Source organism: Homarus americanus, unplaced genomic scaffold, assembly GCF_018991925.1.
Source record: "Homarus americanus isolate GMGI-L3 unplaced genomic scaffold, GMGI_Hamer_2.0 scaffold29780, whole genome shotgun sequence".
Taxonomy (NCBI): Eukaryota; Metazoa; Arthropoda; class Malacostraca; order Decapoda; family Nephropidae; genus Homarus; species Homarus americanus.
Window position 1 is genome coordinate 35,001 of NW_024719170.1, and position 25,840 is coordinate 60,840.

Below are 25,840 nucleotides of genomic sequence, written 5' to 3' on the forward strand. Positions count from 1 at the left end.
TAGAGTCTCAAGGTAATTATGAAGAAATTTTTATATATTTACCTTAAGTCATCCAGTTAATTATATTCTTTCACCTTCAGTAGTGAGGAATATATATTGTGAGAACCTAACTTAACCTACCCAACCCTACCCAACCCTACCCTACCCTACCCTACCCTACCCTACCCTACCCTACCCTACCCTACCCCTCCCCCTACCTACCCCTACCCTACCTCCCCTCCCTACCCTACCCTACCCTACCCTACCCTACCCTAACCTCTGTTTGTATTTACCTCATTAAGTAAGTAATTAATACTAATGTTTATGGACACAAAAGCGACTATTGCCAGATTTTGTTTATACCTGTCCTGAGTTTTTGTTTCTGGTGGAGCGATAAAAAAAACAAAAGATTTATTTTATGTATCAAGGATGTTGTTTTGCGTCTCTTCTCCAGTGATTCAATTTGTTTGTGTGATATTTTTAATGTACTGCCCTATAAAGTACTGTCCTATAAAGTACTGTCCTATAAAGTACTGTCTTATAAAGTACTCTCCTATAAAGTATTCTCCTGTAAAGTTCTATCCTTTAAAGTATTGTCCTGTAAAGTACTGTCCTATAATCCCGAAGTCAGGACTACCACTCACCACAGCCTGACGTCCCCGTGTACAAGGTTCTCCTGACGAAGCTTCTATTAGTGTGTGTGTGTGTGTGTGTGTGTGTGTGTGTGTGTCGGGGTAAAGGGGGAACTCCAGGGTACTGTTGATGCTTCATACTGGCGCTGTATTAGTAACCTAACCTAAACACAGGTCCTTATAAACACACACAGGTTCTAATAACACACAGGTTCATATAAACACACACAGGTCCTTATAAACACACACAGGTTCTTATAAACACACACAGGTCCTTATAAACACACACAGGTCCTTATAAACACACACAGGTCCTTATAAACACACAGGTTCTTATAAACACACACGGTACCCTATAAACACACACGGTTCCCTATAAACACACACAGGTCCTTATAAACACACCACTGACCAGCTCGTTTGGTTGACTCAGGGCTTAAGTTCATCTGCCTGTGAACTTGACTTCAATCTCAGTGCTTCCGGGAAGGTTGCATGCGACGGGTCACGCTAGTTGTGGGTGTTCAGTGGTGTTATGCCCAATGGTGTTTTGTCCAGTGGTATTATGTCCAATGGGGTTTTGTCCAATGGTGTTATGTTCAATGGTGTTTTCAATGGTGTTATGTTCAATGGGGTTTTGTTCAGTGGTGTTGATGTCCAGTGGTGTTATGTTCAATGGGGTTTTGTTCAGTGGTGTTGATGTCCAGTGGTGTTATGTTCAATGGGGTTTTGTCCAGTGGTGTTTTGTTTAATGGGGTTTTGTTCAGTGTTATGTCCAATGGGGTTTGTTTTGTGGGATTTTGTTCAGTGGTCGGGAGGAGGTGGAAATGGTTAGGAAGAGAAATGAGTAGTGAAAATGAAAATAGTGAAAGAAAAAGGAAAGAGTGAAATAGTAGTGAGAAAATGTAAACAATGAGAAAGAAGAGTAAACAGTAGGAAAGGAAATGCTAGAAACAGTAGTAAAGAAGAGAGTAGTCATGGGGTAGAAATAGACAAGCAACACAACCTATCGTCGTGCTGTCTTACCTCTCACCTTACTGCCTCTCTCACCCCTGCACCTACTCACCCTACTGCCTCTCTCTTGCCTCTCTCCCACCTTACTGCCTCTACTCACCCTGCTGCCTCTGCTTCTGCCTCTCTAGCCTTACTGCCTGTCTCACCCTACTGCCTGTCTCTTTCTGCTCTCTCCACCCTACTGCCTCCTCTCCCCCTCTGCCTCTCCACCCCTACTGTCTCTCCCTCTGCCTCTCTAACCTTACTGCTCTCCTCTCACCTTACCTCTCCACCCCTACTACCTCTCTCACCTCTGCCTCTCTCACCTTACTGCCTCCTCTCACCCCTGCCTGCCTCACCCCTGCCTCTCTCCTTCTGCCTCTCACTACCTCTCACCTCTCTCACCTTACCTCTTACCTGTCTCCCACCTCCTCAACCTCCTGCCTCTCTCCCACCCCTGCCTCCTCTAACCTTACTGTCTCTCTCCTGCCACCTCCTCTCACCTTACCCCTCTCTCCACCCCACACCTCTCACCCTACTGCCTCTCTCACCCACCTCTCTCACCACTGCCTCTCTCACCTTACTGCCTCTCTCACCCTACCGCCTCTCTAACCTTACTGCCTCTCTCACCCTACTGCCTCTTTCACTGCTGACTGCCACTAACCACTGTTGTAGTATCTAGTTCTCTCTCTCTCTCTCTCTCTCTCTCTCTACTTGAAATGACCAGTGAGTCGGGAAAACGCCTGTATGTTGGTCAGTCAGTGTGTTGGCCTGTCTGTCTATTTGTGAGTCTGTCTGTCTGTCATTTTGTATGCCTGTCTGTTAGTCTGTCTGTATGTGAGTGTTGGTCTGCAGGTCAATCTAGCGGTCTATACGAAACCAAATAATAACAGTAAAGTTCTCAGTGCTAAAAGTCTCTCTCGGTGACCAGTGACCTTGTATGACCTTACCGTGACCCACCATGTTGACCCAACCTCACTAGGGCACCCTGTGTTGACACTCCCTCACCTTGGCACCGTGTGTTGACCCTCTCTCACCTGGGCACCATGTTGACCCTCCCTCACCTGGGCACCCTGTGTTGACCCTCCCTCACCTGGGCACCCTGTGTTGACCCTCCCTCACCTGGGCACCCTGTTGACCTCCTCACCTGGGCACCTGTGCCCTCCTCACCTGGGCACCCTGTGTTGACCCTCCCTCACCTGGGCACCCTGTGTTGACCCTCTCTCACCTGGGCACCCTGTTGACCCTCCCTCACCTGGGCACCCTGTGTTGACCCTCTCTCACCTGGGCACCCTGTGTTGACCCTCCCTCACCTGGGCACCCCTGTGACCCTCTCTCACCTGGGCACCCTGTGTTGACCCTCCCTCACCTGGGCACCCTGTGTTGACCCTCCCTCACCTGGGCACCCTGTGTTGACCCTCCCTCACCTGGGCACCGTGTTGACCTCCTCACCTGGGCACTGTGTTGACCCTCCCTCACCTGGGCACCATGTTGACCCTCCCTCACCTGGGCACCCTGTGTTGACCCTCCCTCACCTGGGCACCCTGTGTTGACCCTCCCTCACCTGGGCACCCTGTGTTGACCCTCCTCACCTGGGCACCCCTGTGTTGACCCTCCCTCACCTGGGCACCCTGTGTTGACCCTCTCACCTGGGCACCCTGTGTTGACCCTCTCTCACCTGGGCACCCCATGTTGACCTCCCTCACCTGGGCACCCCTGTGTTGACCCTCCCCTCACCTGGGGCACCCTGTGTTTGACCCTCCCACCACCTGGGCACCCTGTGTTGACCCTCCCTCACCCTGGGCACCCTGTGTTGACCCTCCCTCACCTGGGCACCCTGTGTTGACCCTCCCTCACCTGGGCACCATGTGTTGACCCTCCCTCACCTGGGCACCCTGTGTTGACCCTCCCTCACCTGGGCACCCTGTGGTGACCTCTCTCACCTGGGCACCCTGTGTTGACCCTCTCTCACCTGGGCACCCTGTGTTGACCCTCCCTCACCTGGGCACCTGGTGACCACTCCCTCACCTGGGCACCCCTGTGTTGACCCTCCCCTCACCTGGGCACCCTGTGGTTGACCCTCCCTCACCTGGGCACCTGTGTTGACCCTCTCTCACCTGGGCACCCTGTGTTGACCACTCCCTCACCTGGGCACCTGTGTTGACCCTCTCACCTGGGCACCCTGTGTTGACCCTCCCTCCTGGGCACCTGTGTTGACCACCCTCACCTGGGCACCATGTGTTGTTCCCTCCCTCACCTGGGCACCATGTTGACCAGCCCTCTCCTGGGCACCCTGTGTTGACCCTCTCTCACTACAAGAACTTTGTGGTTTTGCCTCCCTCACCTGGGCACCCTGTGTTGACCCACTCTACTGGGCACCCTGTGTTGACCACTCCCTCATCTGGGCACCCTGTGGTGACCCTCCCTCATCTGGGCGCCCTGTGTTCTGACCCTCCCCTCACCTGGGCACCCTATGTTAGCCCTCCCCTCACCTGGGCACCATGTGATTTGACCCTCTCTCACCCCTGGGCACCATGTGTTGACCCTCCCTCTGGGCACCATGTGTTGACCCTCCCTCCTGGGCACCCTGTGTTGACTCCTCCCTCACCTGGGCACCCTGTGGTGGCCTCTCTCACCTGGGCACCCCTGTGTTGACCCTCTCTCACCTGGGCACCCTGTGGTGACCCTCTCTCACCTGGGCACCATGTTGTTGACCCTCTCTGCACCTGGGCACCATGTTGACCCTCTCTCACCTGGGCACCTGTGTTGACCCTCTCTCACCCTGGGCACCCTGTGTGTTGACCCTCTCTCACCTGGGCACCCTGTGTTGACCCTCTCTCACCTGGGCACCCTGTGTTGACCCTCTCTCACCTGGGCATATACAGTAGTTGTCTGTCTAACTAATGACTGTTTCTGTATTTATTAAGAGGCGTTAGTTTATTAATATCTGTACATTTACCCTTGAACGACGTTGGTTTAACCCTATTATCCTCAAAGGTAAGTAGAGGTGTGGGTAGGCAGTTGTTGGTGAGGAAGGCAAGGTAGGAGTGCTGGGGTATCTGGATAATGGAGCGTCAGGTAGATGGAGCGGTACGTAGGTAGGTAGAGCGGTACGTAGGTAGGTAGGTGAATAGAGCAGTACGTAGGTAGGTAGGTAGATGGAGCGGTACGTAGGTAGGTAGGTAGATGGAGCGGTACGTTGGTATATATAGGTAGATGGAGCGGTACGTTGGTAGGTATAGGTAGATGGAGTGTTACGTTTGGAAATAATTAACCTGGCTCTGTCTGGCAACCCCCTCCACCCCAGGTTAATTTTGGTACAGGTGGCAGGTGAGTGAGTTGAGTTGTTTGATGCGTCGTCTTAACTTCGCCAGGTTATATTACCGTCCTCCCGCCACCAGCCCTCGTCTTCCCCTCTCACCTGTAGACTGTGTTCCTGTGTAGCGTTCTGATCTGTAGTAAGGGACTGAGAGAGAACCCCGAATCCATACTCAACTGAACCTTCATTATTTAAGCTGTGGGTTGAGTTGGGTTGTGTTAGGTTAGGTTAGGTTAGGGGTTGGGTTATTGAGAACTAGTGGTATTGGTTGGTTAGGGTTAGTGGCAACTCAGGATGGTGGTAGCTCAGGGAAGTTGTAAGTTAGGGTTAGTGGTAGCTCAGGGAAGTGGTAGGTTAGGGTAGTGGCAACTCAGGATAGTGGTAGGTTAGGTTACAATAGTGGTAGGTTAGTGGTAGGTTGAGTTAATGGTAATTCAAAGTAGTGGTAGGTTACGTTAGGTTAGGTTAGATTAGTGTTAAGTTAGTGGTAGGTGCTGGGTCCGGGTAGTACTTGTACGTATAGTCCCAGGCAGCAACTCGCCAGGTTCAGTTACACAACATCACTTCGTCTACAAATGCTTCTTGTTGTGACTTCTCTCTAAACTGTTTGTGTGTTTTTACATTTAAAGTTTCAGGTGCAGGGGATAAATTTACCGATAGTTTTTCCTTGTTGTCTGTAAATTCTAGTTTGCTATTCTAAATTCGCGCCGAGTTAATTGTGTTTACATTTTATTTTTAGTGGGATGGGGTTCTTATAGTTACAACTCTTTGTTATTGTTGTTTAAATTATATGATTCACAATTGTTTTATGTTAATTGTGTTTTTCTTCTAAATTTATAGTATTCGTTTGACAATAATTATGTTGTTTATCATTGTTATCTTAAGTTTGGAATGATTTTTCTTGTAAATTATTCATTTCTTATCTTCAGTTGCATAAGAATCCTTTGGCAAGACACGCCCCCTGTTTATTGTTAAATTTTATTGTTCTAAATGTCTTTCAAGTTAATTGTGTTAACGAATTTTAACTTGAGCTGTTAATTTCAAGTTTATTTATACACTTCGTTTATCTTCTGACGTCCTGGTGTTAAGTCTAATCTTCAGTGGGATAAGATTCCTCTGGCAGTATCCGTGTTTTGTTGTTACGTTAAGGTTGCTATTTTTTGTCATTTTTTCCCGGAGTTGATTACATTTTATCTAAGTGTAAAAGTTTCTTGGAACCTTAGATAGCGGTTGTGGTTGTTATTTCCGTTAGTTATTATCAGTGTTGTGGTTTAGTTTTATGTTTTATCTTCAGTGGAATGAGATCGCTTGAATAATAGTCCAAGCAAAAGAAGAAGAGGACGAAGAGAGGAAACAGAGGTAAGGAGAAAAAAGGATGATGATTCTCACTCTCAGATGATCTTCTGGGTGACTCAATCTCCAGCTCAGTTAATAGCCTCTTCTACTCAGACGGTATTGTGTGTAAGTGGATATTTGTGCCCTATAATTATATACTTGTTGATTTTTCCATAGCATTTATCTAATTTTGTTTCAAACTTCTTTCCACCGTCTCCACATTCAGTACCCACTCAGGTAACCCATTCCAGTTGTTGACAACCCTACTCGTGAACGAGTGTCTTCTGGAGATTTAGCCTGCCTGTTTTGTAGAGATCTTCTTTGTGTTCCCCGGGTAGTGTCAGCTTCCCTCATCTGGGAACATTCCTGCTATATTATGCCTGGTCATATATGCCACACTATCTTGTATGTTTCCACTCCTGGTCCCCAAGGAGATCTTCTGTACGCCAGTGTCGGTAACTGTAATTTCCTTAGTCTTTCCTTTAAGATAAATCCCTGATCTGTGGAAGCAATTTGGCAGCCCTCCTGTACATTCTCTACTGCTTAACATCCTTAATGAGATATGTAACCAAATTTGATTAGCATACCAAGGTGGCCTAACCAGAGCAGTACAGAGCCTTTGAAATAGGTGCATCCAGATGAACGAAAGTTCTTCTAATAATGCAATTAATTATTTTATTAGCCTTGTTGATTTTCTCATAGCCAGATGGTCAGAGAACGTCAGCTTATCATCGATGACTACCCTATATCCTTTCTTTCTTTCTTACAGTGGTCTTCTTTGATCGTGGTGTACATATGATATCCATGGTCGCTAAACTTTTGTTCTTCCTATCCCTCATGTATTTATTTTTTCTGGGTGAAAGTTCAGCTGTCCACTTCAATGTCCAACCCCTGATCCCATCCAGGTTCTCCTGCATGTCACAATCCTCATCCTGTTCTATTTTTCCTAAAAAATCTTTTGTGTCTTCCGCAAATAGATATACCTCACTGTCGTGTTTAATTGCCTTCAGGCAGGTCATTGATAAAAAAGGACAAACAGCAGGGGGTCGAGGACAGAACCCTGAGGGACCCTAATTAGTGACCTCTCCAGTCAGATACTTCTCCATTTACCACAACCCTGTTTTCTCTTAGTTAAAAAAAATTCCTTACCCAATCAAGATATTTTCCATCAATGCGATAACTAGATATTTTTCTAATAGTCTTTGTGGGGCACGTATCAAAAGTTTTTCAGTCACAATACACTATGTCCACAGCCCGACTGTCATCGATAATTTCGTCCACCTGTCTAGTACCCTTATCAACTGTAGGACTGGTTGACCTGCCGGAAATGAAGCCAAACTGTTTATTACTAAAACAATCCATATTTTTTTCATAGGATATCATCTCTTTCCGCAATATTGACCTAATAATTTGCAGATTACACTAGTTAGACCGACTGGCCTGTAGTTTCCTGGTTCACTCTTTACTCCCTTCTATAGATAGCTGTGATATATGCAACACGCCAGTCCTTGGGCATATTTCTTCTGAAAAGAGCTAAACAAGATACTCAGAGGCTGGAAGAAGTTCCTCCATCATCTCCACGACTCTGGATGCAACCCATCTGGACCGAGACATGTCTTTCAATTCTTAATCACCTTTCCCCATTTTGCCCTCGGTTATCTCCAGCAGGTGTTCGCCAAGAGCTGGCACGTCTTTCTTGTTAGCTGTTGGCATCCCCTCATCTGGTTCCTTGATAAAAACTCGTGAGAATTGCTGTAGAGAGTACATCTGCCTCTTGATCATTCACAGATTTCTGTACTTTTTCCTCATCCTTGTAAAGATCTGCAATTCTAGCTTTTGTTCTTGTTTTTGGATTTGCTCTTAACATTTTCTGCAATCTCTTGTTCTTTGCGTTTCAAGATGTTTCCTAGTTTCCCATCTGACCTGGTTATTTAATCTCCTGTGTTCCTTTTCAGTTTCCAGATACATCTCCCTTGTGCATGCTTCTTTCATTGAACTTCGTTTTCATTATTTTCAGTCTCTCCCACAGTCTCTGTTTTTTTCTTTCACTTTAGCCCATAGAGCCTGTTCATAGGTAATTTTTTCATTTCTTCTTTTTTTCTGTTAACCTCAGTCCCTCTGATTATCTTAGGGACACTGGCCAACACTGCCCTGGTTCTAAATAGATAAGAGTGGATCCAGTCCATCATAGCTTCCTTGCTTCTTCAGTAGGTCATCTGTGCTGTTTCATACATGTACACTGAGCTTACTTTTGTCTTCCATCTCCTGTTTGTCACAATGGAAATAAATACAGGCATGTATCACTCTTCACTCTTCCCCACCAACATGGCTAACTGGCTAGTAGTCTCATCATGGGGAAATTTTGGAGTTACGTTCTTGTTCTCATTCTTGTGCGGCTGACGTGGCGAGGCGCGCGAAAATTGTGTGTGTGTGCGCGCGCGGGCACTCCTTGGCACGAACTCAACGTGTGTGAGTATGCAATGAATGCCGTTTGGCGCTAAGATTGTATGCCTGTGTGCGTTTACTTTTGGAGTGCGTGTGCTTGTGTGAGGCTTTTGGTGTTGTAAGACCCATTACGTGTGTAAGAGTGTCGCCGCATGGTTCGAATATTGTGTAAGTGAGCTTAATGGCGACGAAATTGTGCGAACGTTTGTGTTTACATTTCTTTATGGCTGGAAAATTTTGTTGACGATACTTTACTCGATAATAATGTTTACTTTTAGGAGCCAAAACTCTCCCTTTTGGCGCGAAGATGCTTGGCCTTTAGGGCGAAAAAAAAATAATGTCTTAATTTGACACGAAATTTATATATTATTTTTGGTTCAAAGTCTGTGACATTTTTTTGGCACAAAAACTGTGTGTCCCTTTTTGGCGAGATTATTTATATTGTGTAAGCTGTTTGTCGCGCGAGCAGCGGTCCTTCGCTGCCAACTTGGTTCGCTGGAAGCATTGTATCGCTGGGGGGAAGAAACAAAGGTTGTGATTGCTAATATTTTTGTCTATGTAGAAACTGTGGTTGTAGGACTAAATCCCTTCCAACTGAACCCAACCAAAGCTGACTTTGTCTCTTTCCTTTAATGTCAAACTTAACCTTACTCTAACTTAACCTAACTAATTTAACCCAGCTCTTAACTTAACTCTAACTTAGCCCAACTCTAACTTAACCCAACTCTAATTTAACCTAACTAATTTAACCTCTTTAACTTAACCCAAATTACTTAACCTAACCCAACCTAACCCAACTCGACCTTAAATCTAAATTAACCCCAACTTAACTCCAATGTAAAATTAACCTAACTCTAACATAACCATCCCTGATCTCATTTAACTTATCATAACTAGACCTCACCTAACTTAGCCCAGAACCGAACCTACCCACATTGATGAGGTCACGTGAGTAGGTCAGTATATGGGTGTCACTGCCATCTGTGAGGAGGTGGCATCATTACCCCATTAATTCTTTTATACCACCACATTATTTGTATATAATTACCATCACAACCTCTACAACTGCTTTACTTTGGGGGTTAAAAGGTCAATATTACAGTTCTGAAGAAGGTGCGTATCAGGGTGGGTTGGTAGCACCCTTAAGTGTAGTAAGTTGGGCCTCACACAGATCACGGAACAGAGGCTAACACACACACACACACACACACACACACACACTTAACTCGGTAGAGGATGAGTCGTGGGTATAGCAGACAAGAAGGGCGACACTACCTGGTATATATTGACTGAGTTTTCCAATACAACTTTAACTTATGGTTTGGACGTAAACAGACTCATTTTCATTATAACATCAAGATCTGCCATCAAAATTCTGTGATAAACTTATTTGGTCTCGTTATGGCTTAGTGTGACAATGTTGAATCTAATGTTATTTTTATACTAATGTTATGATGACATATTGCTGGAGGTACACATCACGGTATGGCCTCTAAAGGTTAATATAACAGACTGAGGGACCAATATTCAACCTAGACTCCTCACCTGACACTCTACGAAGAATAGGAAGGCTGTAGGTGTGTGTGTGTGATAAAGAGAGAGCGAGGAAGACAAAGAGAGCAGGGAGAGAGAGAGTAGTGTGGATATCAAGAAATGTGAAGAATAAAGGAGGTGAATGGTAATGGAGTCAGACTAAGGGGAACATGCAGAGGGTAAGAGTGCAGGAAGGCGTACTGGTGTGTGTGTGTGTTGTGACGGGCTGGAAGAAGGGGCGGTGATGGGGTATAGTGTGTGTTGTGACGGGGCTGGAAGAAGGGCGGTGATGGGTAAGTGTGTGTTGTGACGGGGCTGGAAGAAGGGCGGTGATGGGGTATAGGTGTGTGTTGTGACAGGGCTGGAAGAAAGGGCGGTGATGGGGTATAGTGTGTGTGTTGTGACGGGCTGGAAGAAGGGGCGGTGATGGTATAGTGTGTGTTGTGACTGGGGCTGGAAAGAAGAAGGGCGGTGATGGGGTATAGTGTGTGTTGACTGGGGCTGGAAGAAGGGCGGTGATGGGGTATAGTGTGTGTTGTGACTGGCTGGAAGAAGGGGCGGTGATGGGGTATAGGTGTGTGTTGTGACTGGGGCTGGAAGAAGGGGCGGTGATAGGGTATAGTGTGTGTTGTGACGGGCTGGAAGAAGGGGCGGTGATGGGGTATAGTGTGTGTTGTGACGGGGCTGGAAGAAGGGCGGTGATGGGGTATAGTGTGTGTTGTGACTGGCTGGAAGAAAGGGGCGGTGATGGGGTATAGTGTGTGTTGTGACGGGCTGGAAGAAGGGGCGGTGATGGGGTATGTGTGTGACGGGCTGGAAGAAGGGCGGTGATGGGGTATAGTGTGTGTTGTGACTGGCTGGAAGAAGGGGCGGTGATGGGGTATAGTGTGTGTCGTGACTGGGTCTGGAAGAAGGGCGGTGATGGGGTATAGTGTGTGTTGTGACTGGCTGGAAGAAGGGGCGGTGATGGGGTATAGTGTGTGTTGTGACTGGCTGGAAGAAGGGCGGTGATGGGTATAGTGTGTATTGGACGGGGCTGGAAGAAGAGGCGGTGATGGGGTGTGTGTGTTGTGACTGGGCTGGAAGAAGGGCGGTGATGGGGTATAGTGTGTGTTGTGACTGGCTGGAAGAAGGGCGGTGATGGGGATATAGTGTGTGTTGTGACGGGCTGAAGAAGGCAGTGATGGGGTATAGTTGTGTTGTGACGGGCTGGAAGAAGGGGCGGTGATGGGGTATAGTGTGTGTGTTGGACTGGAAGAAGGGCGGTGATGGGGTATAGTGTGTTGTGACTGGGGCTGGAAGAAGGGCGGTGATGGTATAGTGTGTTGTGACTGGGGCTGGAAGAAAGGGGCGGTGATGGGGTATAGTGTGTTGTGACTGGGGCTGGAAGAAGGGGCGGTGATGGGGTATAGTGTGTGTTGTGACGGGCTGGAAAAAGGGGCGGTGATGGGGTATAGTGTGTGTTGTGACTGGGGCTGGAAGAAGGGCGGTGATGGGGAATAGTGTGTGTTGTGACGGGCTGGAAGAAGGGGCGGTGATGGGGTATAGTGTGTGTGTTGTGACAGGCTGGAAGAAGGGCGTGATGGGGTATAGTGTGTGACTGGCTGGAAGAAGGGCGGTGATGGGGTATAGTGTGTGTTGTGACGGGCTGGAAGAAGGGCGGTGATGGGGTATAGTGTTGTGTTGTGACGGGCTGGAAGAAGGGGCGGTGATGGGGTATAGTGTGTGTTGTGACGGGCTGGAAGAGGGGCGGTGATGGGGTATAGTGTGTTGTGACAGGCTGGAAGAAGGGCGGTGATGGATAGTGTGTGTTGTGACTGGGCTGGAAGAAGGGGCGGTGATGGGGTATAGTGTGTGTTGTGACGGGGCTGGAAGAAGGGGCGGTGATGGGGTATAGTGTGTTGTGACGGGGCTGGAAAGGGCAGTGATGGGGTATAGTGTGTGTTGTGACGGGGCTGGAAGAAGGGCGGTGATGGGGGTATAGTGTGTGTTGTGACAGGGCTGGAAGAAGGGCGGTGATGGGGTATAGTGTGTGTTGTGACGGGCTGGAAGAAGGGGCGGTGATGGGGTATAGTGTGTTGTGACTGGGCTGGAAGAAAGGGGCGGTGATGGGGTATAGTGTGTGTTGTGACGGGCTGGAAGAAGGGGCGGTGATGGGGTATAGTTTGTGCGAGGCTGGAAGAAGGGCGGTGATGGGGAATAATGTGTGTTGTGACGGGGCTGGAAGAAGGGCGGTGATGGGGTATAGTGTTGTTGTGACGGAGGCTGGAAGAAAGGGGCGGTGATGGGGTATAGTGTGTGTTGTGACGGGCTGGAAGAAGGCGGTGATGGGTATTGGGCTGGAAGAGGGGGTGATGGGGTATAGTGTGTTGTGACGGGGCTGGAAGAAGAGGCGGTGATGGGGTATAGTGTGTGTTGTGACGGGCTGGAAGAAGGGGCAGTGATGGGGGTATAATTGGTGTTGTGACGGGCTGGAAGGGGCGGTGATGGGGTATAGTGTGTGTTTGACGGGCTGGAAGAGGGGCAGTGATGGGGTATAGTGTGTGTTGACGGGCTGGGAAGAGGGCAGTGATGGGTATAGTGTGTGTGTTGTGAAGGGCTGGAAGAAGGGCGGTGATGGGATTGGAAGAAGGGGGTGAATATAGTGTGTGTTGTGACGGGCTGGAAGAAGAGGGCGGTGATGGGGTGAGTGTGTGTTGTGACGGGCTGGAAGAAGTGGAGGTGAGGTGTTGTGCTTCACTGATACACTGACCAGGGAAGTACGACTCTCGCTCACTCATGGAGACGACTTCATTTACGTCGTCGCAGTGATGTGTGGGAGTAAACAGTGTAGTTTTACATTTATTTACAGTATTTGATTGTTATTGTTTATTATTATTGTTTTTGTTGTTGTTGATATTATTATTATCATTATTATTGTTATTATTATTATTATTATTATTATTATTATTATTATTATTATTATTATTATTATTATTATTATTATTATTATTATTATTATTATTATTATTATTATTATTATTATTATTATTATTATTATTATTATTATTATTATTATTATTATTATTATTATTATTATTATTATTATTATTAGTTGTAGTAGTAGTAGTAGTAGTATTAGCATTATTATTATTAATATTATTATTATTATTATTATTATTATTATTATTATTTTATTATTATTATTAGCATTATTATTATTATTATTATTATTATTATTATTATTATTATTATTATTAGTTGTAGTAGTAGTAGTAGTAGTAGTAGTATTATTATTATTATTATTAATATTATTATTATTATTATTGTTATTATTGTTATTGTTATTGTTGTTGTTGTTGTTGTTGTTTGCATGATACACACCTGTAGATGTGATAAAAATGTTTACTAACTCTTCAATTCTGGAGTGTTGTTGATCCCACATTGAGGTTTTAAATCCTCCTCCTCCTCCCTCCTCCCTCCCTCCCTCCCTCCCGCTGCCCCCATCGGCTGATTGAGTGGAGGGAAACTTCCGTGTTTGTTTATAAACATTACGTCATCAAACATGGCAGTGACGGCGCCCCTCGTGATCGCCCACACCTGCACAGTGTAAGAGGTTCCTAAGTTACTATATTTTACCCTCAACTGGGGATTAGAAAATCTACCTAGTTATGGTAAAGTCTCGGTGCACTCTGGAAGCTGTTTTAGATTCTGTGAGTGAGTTGCGTGCACACGTCACCAGTCAGGAAATTATATAATTAACATTTTAGCTTAAAAACTTTGAAAACCCATCGTTGTGTCTCAGTTTAAGTGAGCCAGTAAGATGCCTTCAGAGAGCTTCAATTAGAGGACAATTATCATGTGGATCTTTGAAAATCCATTTTTGTGTTATAGTAAACCAGTGAGAAGGAAACATTGGCGTGCGAACGCTGAGACTCAACTGTGACGAACTTGTTGATACAGTCCTCGGCGCCCAACTGGCGTCTCTGGTTGTCATGGTAACTCTTACTGTTGTTTATACCGCTAATCGACGTATTTTTGCACCTGCGTGAACCCTCATCCACGCATCCCCCCACCATCACCTACCACTACCCCTGACTGTCACTGACTGCTCTGATAATGGGCGTGTGTCATTATGATGATAATAATAATGACAATAAATTATAATAATAATAATATTGATAATAGTAATAATAATAATAACGATAATAGTAATAATATTTATTGGAACCAGATGAAACGTCATTCGACACAATTCCATAACTATGGCGAGTTTAAGCCGTGACATATTGTACTGTATTGAGGACTACACGCTCTCGTAGATGTAAGGAATCTTTGTCCTGTCCTCCATGGTGCCTCACCTATGTGCTACCACACGTGTTAGTTGTTTGTGAGTGCAGCAACTAAGATGGCGGCCGAGGTGAGTCAAGACTCCCACCACCTGGACGCCTCACCCTCACCTGTGCTGGGCTGGGCTGGGCTGGGAGGAAGGACCATCTAGGAATGTGTTTTCCGTCCCCGCGTCTGGCAGTTGTGCTCACGGCAGCCCGAGCAAACAGTGGATCATAATAATTATTCCTGGTATGTAAGTGTACCACAAGACCTCACACCCGTATGGTAGTGAGCGTTTTCTACCACAATGATAGTGAGTTATGGTATCATGGTGGTTGTTATGGTGCGGTGGAGACTTGGTTTATGGTGGCGGGGCACATCACCTGTACTGACAAACACGTCCTCCATGATTTTGTCCGCCAAACAATTTTACTCGGGTAGGCTGAAGGCTGGTGAACCTTCATTTGGCGGAGGAGAACGCCAGACGCTGTTGACTCCTCGTGCTGGCGGTGTTTTTCTAGCACGGGCATTAGTCAGAGAGACAACGAGAGAGAGACAAAGGTGGTGGTGGTGGTGGTGGTAGTGGTGTATTCCGGGAACACTGGTGACTGGGTATAGTAACCTGAGTGGCCGCCAGGTGTACCTCTCCCTTAACATTATGCTTTACCTGTCCAGAGTTTCCTGTCTCGTTATGTGTCAGTACAGGAGATGATGCAACTCTTTCTAGTATGTCTTTGATTCTCCCTTAAAATCCAATAATTTCTTTCATCTTTCAAATAAAAAAATCTAAATTATTTTATTTATTTTTATATTGAGTCTTAAAATTCGGTTCATTTATAAACGTTACCTGATGAAGAGTCCAAGACCACAACAACAGCTACAGGTGGTGTGTGAGTGTGTGACCACCACCAGCCTCACCGTCTCCCAGGTTACTGTATTAAGATTCTGTAAACATATTAATAAACACTAATGGTATACAGTACCTACTTCACCCTGTATATCACCCCTAGATACACCTTGGTTCCTTATGACAGACGTGTACAGGTGAACACACACACACACCTGAGCTTTATACGTTTGTCAGGAGTAAATCGGTCAGATACTCCCGAAATTAGGGTTCCTGTTTTATTAATTATTATTATTATTATTATATATATTATTATTATTATTATTATTATTATTATTATTATTATTTTTATTATTATTATTATTATTATTATTATTATTATTATTATTATTATTAGGAAATACTTGCCGTTCTTGCTCACTATAGACTCGGTGTTTTAGAGATTCATTTTGTTGGTAATAACATGACGAGAGATTATATAGGCCTACCCATAGAGGCCTACCCCGCCGCCACGCTTGACAGTCATCACCATCTTTCTCAATATATAACAATTATATTATTTACGCGCCACATCAGGTATAATCGTCATGGATTTATATATAATTTTGGGGAGGGGGATTTAGTATAATTCCTGTGATGTATTAGTAGTACCCAAGTATATTAATGGCGTGGAGACTGTTGAGTGTGTGGGGCCGGGGGGAGACTGTTGAGTGTGTGGGGCCGGCAGGAGACTGTTGAGTGTGTGGGGCCGGCGGAGACTGTTGAGTGTTGGGGCCGGCGGAGACTGTTGAGTGTGTGGGGCCGGCAGGAGACTGTTGACTGTGTGGGGCGGCAGGAGACTGTTGACTGTGTGGGGCCGGCAGGAGACTGTTGAGTGTGTGGGGCCGGCGGGAGACTGTTGACTGTGTGGGGCCGGCGGAGACTGTGGGTGTGTGGGGCCGGCGGGAGACTGTTGACCGTGTGGGGCCGGCGGGAGACGTTGAGTGTGTGGGGCCGGCGGGGACTTTAGTGTGTGGGGCCGGCGGAGACTGTTGACTGTGTGGGGCCGGCAGGAGACTGTTGAGTGTGGGGCCGGCGGGGCTGTTGACGTGGGGCCGGCGGGGACTGTTGACTGTGTGGGGCGAGACTGTTGTGTGTGGGGCCGGCGGAGACTGTTGACTGTGTGGGGCCAGCGGGAGACTGTTGTTGAGTGTGGGGCCGGCGGGGGCTGTTGACTGTGGGGCGGCAGGGAGACTGTTGAGTGTGTGGGGCCGGCGGGGCTGTTGACTGTGGGGCCGCGGGAGACTGTTGACTGTGTGGGGCCGGCGGGAGACTGTTGACTGTGTGGGGCCGGCAGGAGACTGTTGAGTATGTGGGGCCGGCGGGAGACTGTGAGAGCTCATGCAGTCTACCCAGAAGCGGTCCAGTGTTGAGATAAAGGACCGAGTACCAAGGGACGCTGACTGGTCAAACAGGCCCCGGTAATATCGGGCCCCGGTCATATCAGGCCCCATTCCTAACCAAGCCAATGAGACTCGATATTGATATGGCCTAATAATTCGATCACGTTAGGGTTAGGTTAGGTTAGGTTAGGTTAGGTTAGGTTAGGTTAGGTATGTCGAACAAAAGGCGTGTACTTGGAAGAGGAGGAAGAGGGAGGGGGTGAAACGACAGGTGTGTGTGTGTGTGTCAGGAGGAAAGTGGTGAATGATGGTGCAACATCCCCCCCACCTCACCTCCCCCCACTTTGATACAGTAATCCCTCTCACCCTCCACCCCTCAACCTCCCTTCCCCCAACTCCCCCCATCCTCCCTTCCTTCCCTTAACCCCTCCTGCCCTTCCTCCTCCTCTCCCCTCCTCCTCTCCCCCCTCCTCCTCCCCTCCCTCCTCTCTCCCCCCCTCCTCCCCTCCTTCCCTCCTCCCCTCCCCTTCCTCCTCCCCCCTCCCCTCCTCCTCCCCTCCCTCCTCCTCCCCCTCCCCTCCTCCTCCCCTCCCTCCTCCTCCCCCCTCCCTCCCCTCCTCCCCCTCCCTCCTCCTCCTCCTCCCCTCCTCCTCCCCCCCTCCCCCTCTCCCCTCCCCTCCTCCTCCCCCTCCTCCTCCCCTCCCCCCCTACCTCCCTCCTCCCCCCTCCCCTCTCCTCCCCTCCCCCCCTCCCTCCTCCCTCCCCCCCTCCCTCCTCCCCCCCCTCCATCCCTCCTCCCCCTCCTCCTCTCCCTTCCTCTCCCCTCCTCCTCCTCTCCCTCCCCTCCCTCCCCTCCCCCCCCCTCCCCTCCCCTCCCCTCCCCATCCCCTCCCTCCCCCCTCCCTCCCTCCCTCCCCCCCTCCCCTCCTCCCTCCCCCCTCCCCTCCCTCCTCCCCCCTCCCCTCCCCTCCTCCCCTCCCTCCCCTCCCCCCTCTCTCCTCCTCCCCTCTCTCCTCCCTCCCCCTCCCTCCTTCCCCTCTCTCCCCTCCTCCCCCTCCCTCTCCCCCCTCTCTCCTCCTCCCCTCCCTCCTCCTCCCCCTCCCTCCTCCTCCCCCCCTCCCCTCCTCCTCCCTCTCTCCTCCTCCCTCTCCCCTCCTCCTCCCCTCTCCTCCTCCTCCCCTCCCTCCCTCCTCCCCCTCTCCCTCCTCCTCCCTCCTCCTCCCCTCCCTCCTCCCCCTCTCCTCCTCCCCCCTCCCTCCTCCCCTCCCCCCCTCTCTCCCCCCTCCTCCCTCCCCTCCCCTCCCTCCCCTCTCTCCTCTCCCCCCTCCCTCCTCCCCTCTCTCCTCCCTGCCCTCCCTCCTCCCTCCCCTCTCCCCTCCTCCTCCCCTCTCCCCTCCCTCCTCCCCTCTCCCCTCCTCCTCCCCTCCTCCTCCTCCCCTCTCCCCTCCTCCTCCCTCCTCCCCTCCTCCTCCCCTCCCCTCCCCTCCCCCCCCTCTCTCCTCCCTCCCCCCTCCCTCCTTCTCCCCTCCCTCCTTCTCCCCCCTCTCTCCTCCCCTCTCTCCTCCCCTCCCCCCCTCCCTCCTCCTCCCCTCCTCCTCCCCTCCCCTCCTCCCCCTTCCCCTCCTCCCCCTCCCCTCCCCCCCTCCTCCTCCCCCCTCCCTCCTCCCCCTCTCTCCCTCCCCTCCCCTTCCTGAAACACAGTCAACACAACAATGGCAGGGGTGAGAAAACCTGTGGTGGTGAAACACATTCATCTATCTATCTATCTATCTGTGTAACCTCCTCCCTCCTCTCCCTCCTCCCTCCCTCCCTCCCTCCCTCTCCCCTCTCCCTCCCCTCCCTCCCCTCCCTCCCTCCCTCCCTTCTCCTTCCTCCTCTCCCTCCTCCTCCCCTCCCTCCCCCCCTCCCTCCCTCCCTTCCTCCTCCTCCCTCCCTTCCTTCCTCCCTCTCCCCTCCTCCCCTCCCTCCCTCCCTTCCTTCCTTCCTTCCTTCCTCTCCCTCTCCCCTTCCCTCCCTCCCTCCCTCCCTCCCTTCCTCCCCCTCCCCCTCCCTCCCCCCCTCCCTCCCCTTCCTTCCTTCCTCCCTCCCTTCCTTCCTCCCTCTCCCTCCCTCCCTCCCTCCCTCCCTCCCTCCCTCCCTCCCTTCCTCCCCCCTCCCTCTCCCCTCCCTTCCCCTCCCTTCCTCCCCTCCCTCCCCTCCCTCCCCCCCCTCCCCTCCCTCTCTCCCTCCCCTCTCCCTCCCCTCCCTCCCTCTCCTCCCCTCTCCCCTCCCCCTCCCTCCCTCCCCTCCCTCCCCTCCCTCTCCTCCCCTCCCTCCCCTCCCTCCTCCCTCTCCCCTCCCCCTCCCCTCTCCTCCCCCTCCTCCTTCCTCCCCTCTCCCTCTCCCCTCCCCTCCCCTCCCTCCCTCCTCCCTCCCCTCCTTCCTTCCTTCCTCCCTCCTCCCTCCCCTCCCCTCCCTCCCTCCCCTCCCTCCCCTCCCTTCCTTCCTTCCTCTCCCCTCTCCCCTTCCCCTCCCCCCCTCCCTCCCTTCCTCCCCCCTCCCCTCTCCCCTCTCCCTCCCTCCCCTCCCTCCCTCCTTCCTTCCTTCCTTCCTTCCTTCCTTCCTCCCTCCCTCCCTTCCTTCCTCCCTCTCCCTCCCTCCCTCCCTTCCTTCCTTCCTTCCTTCCTCTCCCCCTCTCCCTTCCCTCCCTCCCTCCCTCCCTCCCTTCCTCCCCCCTCCTCTCCCCTCCCCTCCATCCCCTCCTTCCTTCCTTCCTTCCTCTCCCTCCTTCCTTCCTCCTCCCCTCCCTCTCCCTCCCCTCCCTCCTTCCTTCCTTCCTTCCTTCCTTCCTTCCTTCCTTCCTTCTCCCCCTCCCTCCCTTCCTTCCTCCCTCTCCCTCCTCCCTTCCTTCCTTCCTTCCTTCCTCTCCCTCCCCTCCCCCTCCCTCCCTCCTTCTCCCCTCCCCTCTCCCTCCCCTCCCCTTCCTTCCTTCCTTCCTTCCTCCTCCTTCTTCCTCCTCTCCCTCTCCCCTCCTCCTCCCCTCCCCAAATCCTGGTAGCAGCCTAAACTCACGACTTCATTTGACCATCACCAGACTTTCACCCTCCTGACTCACCTGAATCACCCTGAGTCACCCTACGAGCCACAGAAGGAGAGACCAAGGACCTTCCCCCACCCTCCCCTCCTCCCCTCCCTAGAGCTAAAAAGGGGGACAAAGAAAGGGGTGGGGAAGGAAAAAATGGATGATGACTGTGGAGTATAAATAGTCAACAAAGAGCTGGAAGATTGGCTTCATTGTATACCTGTGTCTCTACCTGTGTGTTTAATTACCTCTATGTATTTCTACCTGTACCTGTACGTATATTTTCCTGTACTTTTTACTTTTATATACCTTTAAAGGGAGATAGTGTTAAGGGCACCTGTAACTTATGGCTGTACCTGAAACTATGGCTGTACATGTAATTTAAGGTTGTACCTGCTTATGGATGTACCTGTAACTTGTGGATGTACCTGTAACTTATGGCTGTACCTGAAACTATGGCTGTACATGTAATTTAAGGTTGTACCTGTAACTTATGGATGTACCTGTAACTTGTGGCTGTACCTGTAACTTATGGATGTGCCTGTAACTTATGGCTGTACCTGTAACTTATTGCTGTACCTGTAACTTATGGCTGTACCTGTAACTTATGGCTGTACCTGAAACTATGGCTGTACATGTAATTTAAGGTTGTACCTGTAACTTATGGATGTACCTGTAACTTGTGGCTGTACCTGTAACTTATGGATGTGCCTGTAACTTGTGGCTGTACCTGTAACTTATTGCTGTACCTGTAACTTATGGCTGACCTGTTTTTACACTGATGTTTGGGAATAAAGTTTATGAATGTGAATAAATGCTTTGTCGAGGAAGATTATGACCTCAGCCGTCCAGGCCAGTACTGGGACAGTACCACGTCACTACCACACAAAGGAGTCACTGTCCGGGGTATATAGGGACAGTGACCGTGATGTTTGTTTGTCTGCATTTTTAGTCTCTCTCTCTCTCTCTCTCTCTCTCTCTCTCTCTCTCTCTCTCTCTCTCTCTCTCTCTCTCTTTTTACACACACACACTACTACTACTACTACTACTACTTTGCTGTCACTCGGAATCGAGTATGACGATCATCCAGCTATGATACAATGATATGAGTTATAAATGATGTCACCTTGGTTGGTGAGTTTTAAGGTGACTAAAGAGGCCGATACGGGACCACCGGCAGAATCGTTCACAGATGATGCACATATGGGGGGCTACATCTAGTGCGGGAGGGGCGGCGGCAGCATCTTTCCGGCGTTGGCACTTGTCTGCCTCGGTTTCCAATCGGGCTAACTCGAAAGTATTGACACCTCATGTGGTGCTCCTCTAAGCGTAACGGTGTGGAGTAATCGTCTCCCAGGTGAGGGGGGTCGATTTGGCACTTTTTCAGGTTTGTCTTAAGACTATCCTTATACCTTTTCAGTTGCCCGCCAACGTTATGTTTACTATTCGTTAGGTGACTGTAAAGTAGCTGCTTTGGCAGTCTACTGTCGTCCATGCGGGTAACATGGCCAGTCCAGCGTATAGTTGTTCATGAATAATGGTAGCCTCGATACTCCTACAGTTGGTGTCAGCGAGAATACTGGCATTTGTTCTCTTGTCTTCCCAGCGAACTCGGAAGATGGAACATAGACTACATTGGTGAAAGTTTTCAAGTGTCTTGAGGTGCCTCCTGTATGTGACCCATGACTCGCTTCCATATAGCAGGGTGGGGAGGACCACTGCTCGAAATACGTGCAACTTTGCAGATAATTTCAACTCCCTCCAGCTGAAGACACGGGTACGGAGTCTGCCAAAGGCTCGAGATGCACATCTGATCCGATGTTGAATCTCTTCATCGACGTCCGCGGTGGTCGACAGGTGGGAACCGAGACATTGAAAGTGGACAACATTAGAGAGGGTAGTACCGTTAAGCTGGGTGGATGGTGGAGGTGTGGCTGAACCAGGGGCAGGCTGAAAGAGAATCTGAGTCTAACGTACATTCATCTCAAGGTTGAAGTGTGCATAAGCATCTGCGTAGGTGTTCAGGATCTCTTGTAGGTCGCGTTCAGTGTGAGCGGCAAGGGTGAGGTCGTCTGCATACTGAAGTTCTGTAATGGAAGCTGGCGACACCTTTCTTCTTGCCTGGAGTCGTCTTATGTTGAAAAGACCCTTCATCCGGTACTTTATTTCCACCCCGCCGACTAAATTGGCACTGGCACGAGTAAGGAAGGCAGCCAAGAAAATAGAAAAGAGAGTTGGTGCCAGTGCACATCCTTGTTTTACCCCCGTTTTAATGGGGAAGAACTCAGACTGGATGCCATTGTTCAGGACACTGCCGTTCATGCCGTCGTGGAGTTGCCTCACAATGACAATGAATAATGGTGGTGAGCCCAAACGGCTGAGGGTTGTGTGCAGCACACTTACTGACGAGGAGTAGGCAGTTGGGATTACACTTGCCAAGTCCATTTCTCCCCATGGTTCCTTGCCATACGTCAGCATCTCTGCCAACTCTGGCATTGACGTTACCAAGGAGCACAACTTTATCTCTTCTGGAGATAGAGGTTAGCACTGTCAACGTCGGTATAAAAGGCCTCCTTGATGTCATCCTTTGCAACTTTGTAGTAAGTGCGGGAACTCTGGAAAGTTTCAAAAGGAGGCTAGATAGATTCATGGATGATAGAGAGTGGTAGTAACTCTCGACAGGAGCTGCCATGCACAGGCCAACTGGCCTATTGCAGACTCCTTATTTTCTTATGTTCTTATGTTCTTATGAAGAAGGCATGACGTGATTGATTCGGCGGGACTCGTAGCGTCATTAAGTGATCGATCCCTACAAGCATTTCAGTTAGCCTATGTAGGATGAATTGGTGGATGGCAAAGGCAACTCCATAAATGCGGTTTCTTTCCGCAGCAGGCTTACCCTTCCAGAAGAAGGTATAGCCGGACCCCCGTTCTGTGAGTTAGCCCTCGTCTGGGAGCCAGGACTCACTAATAGCTGCTATGTTGATGTTATACCTAGCCCAGCTCTTTTGCCACAAGGGCAGTTCCTCTTTCAGAATGATCATTTGTGCCAGTATCCAGAAGGGTCCTTACATTCTATGCAGCAACCATAAGATGTTGTATTGTGTTTTCGAGCGCATAAAGATAACCTTACTGGGAGCAGTTGCCCAGCCAGGTTGTTTTTTTAGGCAGGCTATGTTTAGGGCACCTTTTCTAGCCCCCTCCCCATGTGGGGTGAGCAAAGTGGGTCCTCGAGAGGGCTGCTCTGTCTCATAGGCAGGACTGGATTGCACTGCTGCCTAGAGCCCAGTGCATGAACGACCATCTTATCTATACCGCCCATGTGCAGAGTTGTGACTAGAGACTCCCGGCAGTCATCTCTGCCTGTCCCCGTCGCCACTCGTCCGTCGCCAGAGGACTTGTTCGGGAATACGGGTTTTGATGATAATGAGAAGTGTGATGAACTGGATGATGGTTGTGCATGAGTTGATTTATGTGGTGAGGTAGGAGCGCAGGCTGCAACCCCACACCTTGGCTCTCCCTTTTCCTGATCCATTGGTGCAAGCGTTGCAATGACGGGAGAATGAGAGATGCAATGAACTGCCGATAGCCCAGTTTCTTGGGTTTCGCCTTAGTAGCCTGTCCATCTTGCAAGACCTTCATCTGCCGGTGTAGTCAATGGGTTCCCATGTTGGTCACCTCTTTTACCTATACCGCCGTTGGGGTCTTACTGAGGCGCTGTAAGCGTGTCTCCCTGTTGTGGGGCTCCACTGCAGATTTTTTGTTTGGGATTTACTCCTGTAGCCTTATACTTACCAAGGTTAATCTGCAAAGGCAGCGGGGCAGTGGTTGGTAGTCGCCAGGACGTCTCCACGTGCCAGTGGGCCTATGCACCGTCCTTCTGGGGCCCACTGCTGCTCCGAGATCCTCTGCTGGTCTAGCCTGGGCCTAAGAGGCACCCAGTTACCGTGTGTTGCCACGAGGAGGCACTTTAGGAGTCTTGATGGTGAAGAGGCTGTGTACTGGCAGGAGAGGACTTGTGCAAGTTGCTTCCCTGTTCACCACGAGGGCTAACCAGCGGTGGTAGCTGAAAGTGAGAGGGAGCAAGCAGTGCTTGCACGGTGCACCTTAACACTAACATAATGCTGTCACACTAGACGCATTGCACCTCCCTGTGCGTGCGCGCGCGCGCACACGAATATGCCATGGAGGTAGTATTCTACCTCTATGGAATATACAGTATATGCGCGCGTGTGTGTGTGTTACGCTATAAAAGAATAATTGCCTAAAAGCAATAATTCACTGTATATATACTGTATTTCTTCTTTTCTTTTCTTTTTTTAAACTACTGACTAGCACTGGATCGAGCTCCCAAACGACTATTAAGCTGATAATTGGTGGAAAAAAAAATTTCATACATAATCTAACCTGTTCAACCCTAACTTAACTATTTTACCATATACGATTTAATTCCCATTAAACTATCATTAAAATGAAAAATTTATCTCTGGCCCCCCAAAAAGTTATTGTTAGAGCTTAATGAGCAGTTAAACCTATTTAGCCTGACACACACACACATATATATATATATATATATATATATATATATATATATATATATATATATATATATATATATATATATATATATATATATATATATATATAGGGCCGTCCCTAGGAGGGTGCGGGGCCCGGGGCAACTCTGCCACTGCCGGGCCCCAGATTATGCGGTCAGAGGAACCCACCCCCACGGGACTGTCGCTATGGATGGTAAGGTCACGGTTGCCATGGTGGTGTAAGCAGTCAGGTCAGATTAACCAGTCAACAGGTAATGTGTCCGAGGTCACTGGGTCTAGTGCTGGGCCCCACGGGGCCCCCACAAGCGCGGTCGTCGCCCCCCCTAAAGGACGGGCATATATATATATATATATATATATATATATATATATATATATATATATATATATATATATATATATATATGCTGATAACCACCAGGATACTAAAAGCAATTCTAGACTTTGTTATATTTCACACAAAGCCTGTTCAACGAGCTTATGGCTCCGTGAACCTCGAATGGGGACTACCCGTATCACGTAGGTGGTCAGAGTAACGTTTTACCAAATCCGGCTTCGAAACACGAGGATCCATATATATATTTCATTAGCCCAATAAAGGTTCACGGCGCCATAAGCTCGTTGAACAGGCTTTGTGCGAAATATAACAAAGTCTAGGACTGTGTTTAGTATTCAGGTGGTCCAGCGGTTAGCGTTCCCCGGTCACAGTCATAGGCTCGTGGGCCGTGGGTTCGAATCCTGGCGGGTTGAGGTGTTGATTGGACAGTATGTAGAAGTCCGCGTGCTTTATTGGGCTAATGAAATATATATATATATGTATATATATATATATTATATATATATATATATATATATATATATATATATATATATATATATATATATATATATATATATATATATATATATATATACAATTACCACAAGGAAAAAAACACAGAAATTCCCCAAGCGCTCGTGTAATTCACATCTTCAGGGTGAGTGTTTTCTTTTTCCTTGTGATTATCAACATATATACCTGGATCACATACCTACAGTGATTTACTGTGCATACACACACACATATATATATATATATATATATATATATATATATATATATATATATATATATATATATATATATATATATACGATATATATATATATATATATATATATATATATATATATATATATATATATATATATATATATATATATATATATATATATATATATATATATATATATATATATATATACGATATATATATATATATATATATATATATATATATATATATATATATATATATATATATATATATATATGCGATATATATATATATATATATATATATATATATATATATATATATATATATATATATATATATATATATATATATATATATATATATATATATATATATATATATATATATATATATATATATATATATAT

General features: G+C 48.2%; 1 protein-coding gene across 1 annotated transcript; it reads right to left on the reverse strand.

Annotated features, from left to right (window-relative positions):
- Positions 1-16,032: 16,032 nt before the first annotated feature.
- On the reverse strand, positions 16,033-16,884 carry LOC121859953 (protein TRACHEARY ELEMENT DIFFERENTIATION-RELATED 7A-like). The gene has a single exon (XM_042356907.1). It carries the CDS (start codon positions 16,882-16,884, stop codon positions 16,033-16,035), a length of 852 nt encoding a protein of 283 aa, XP_042212841.1.
- Between the last annotated feature and the right edge of the window lie 8,956 nt (positions 16,885-25,840).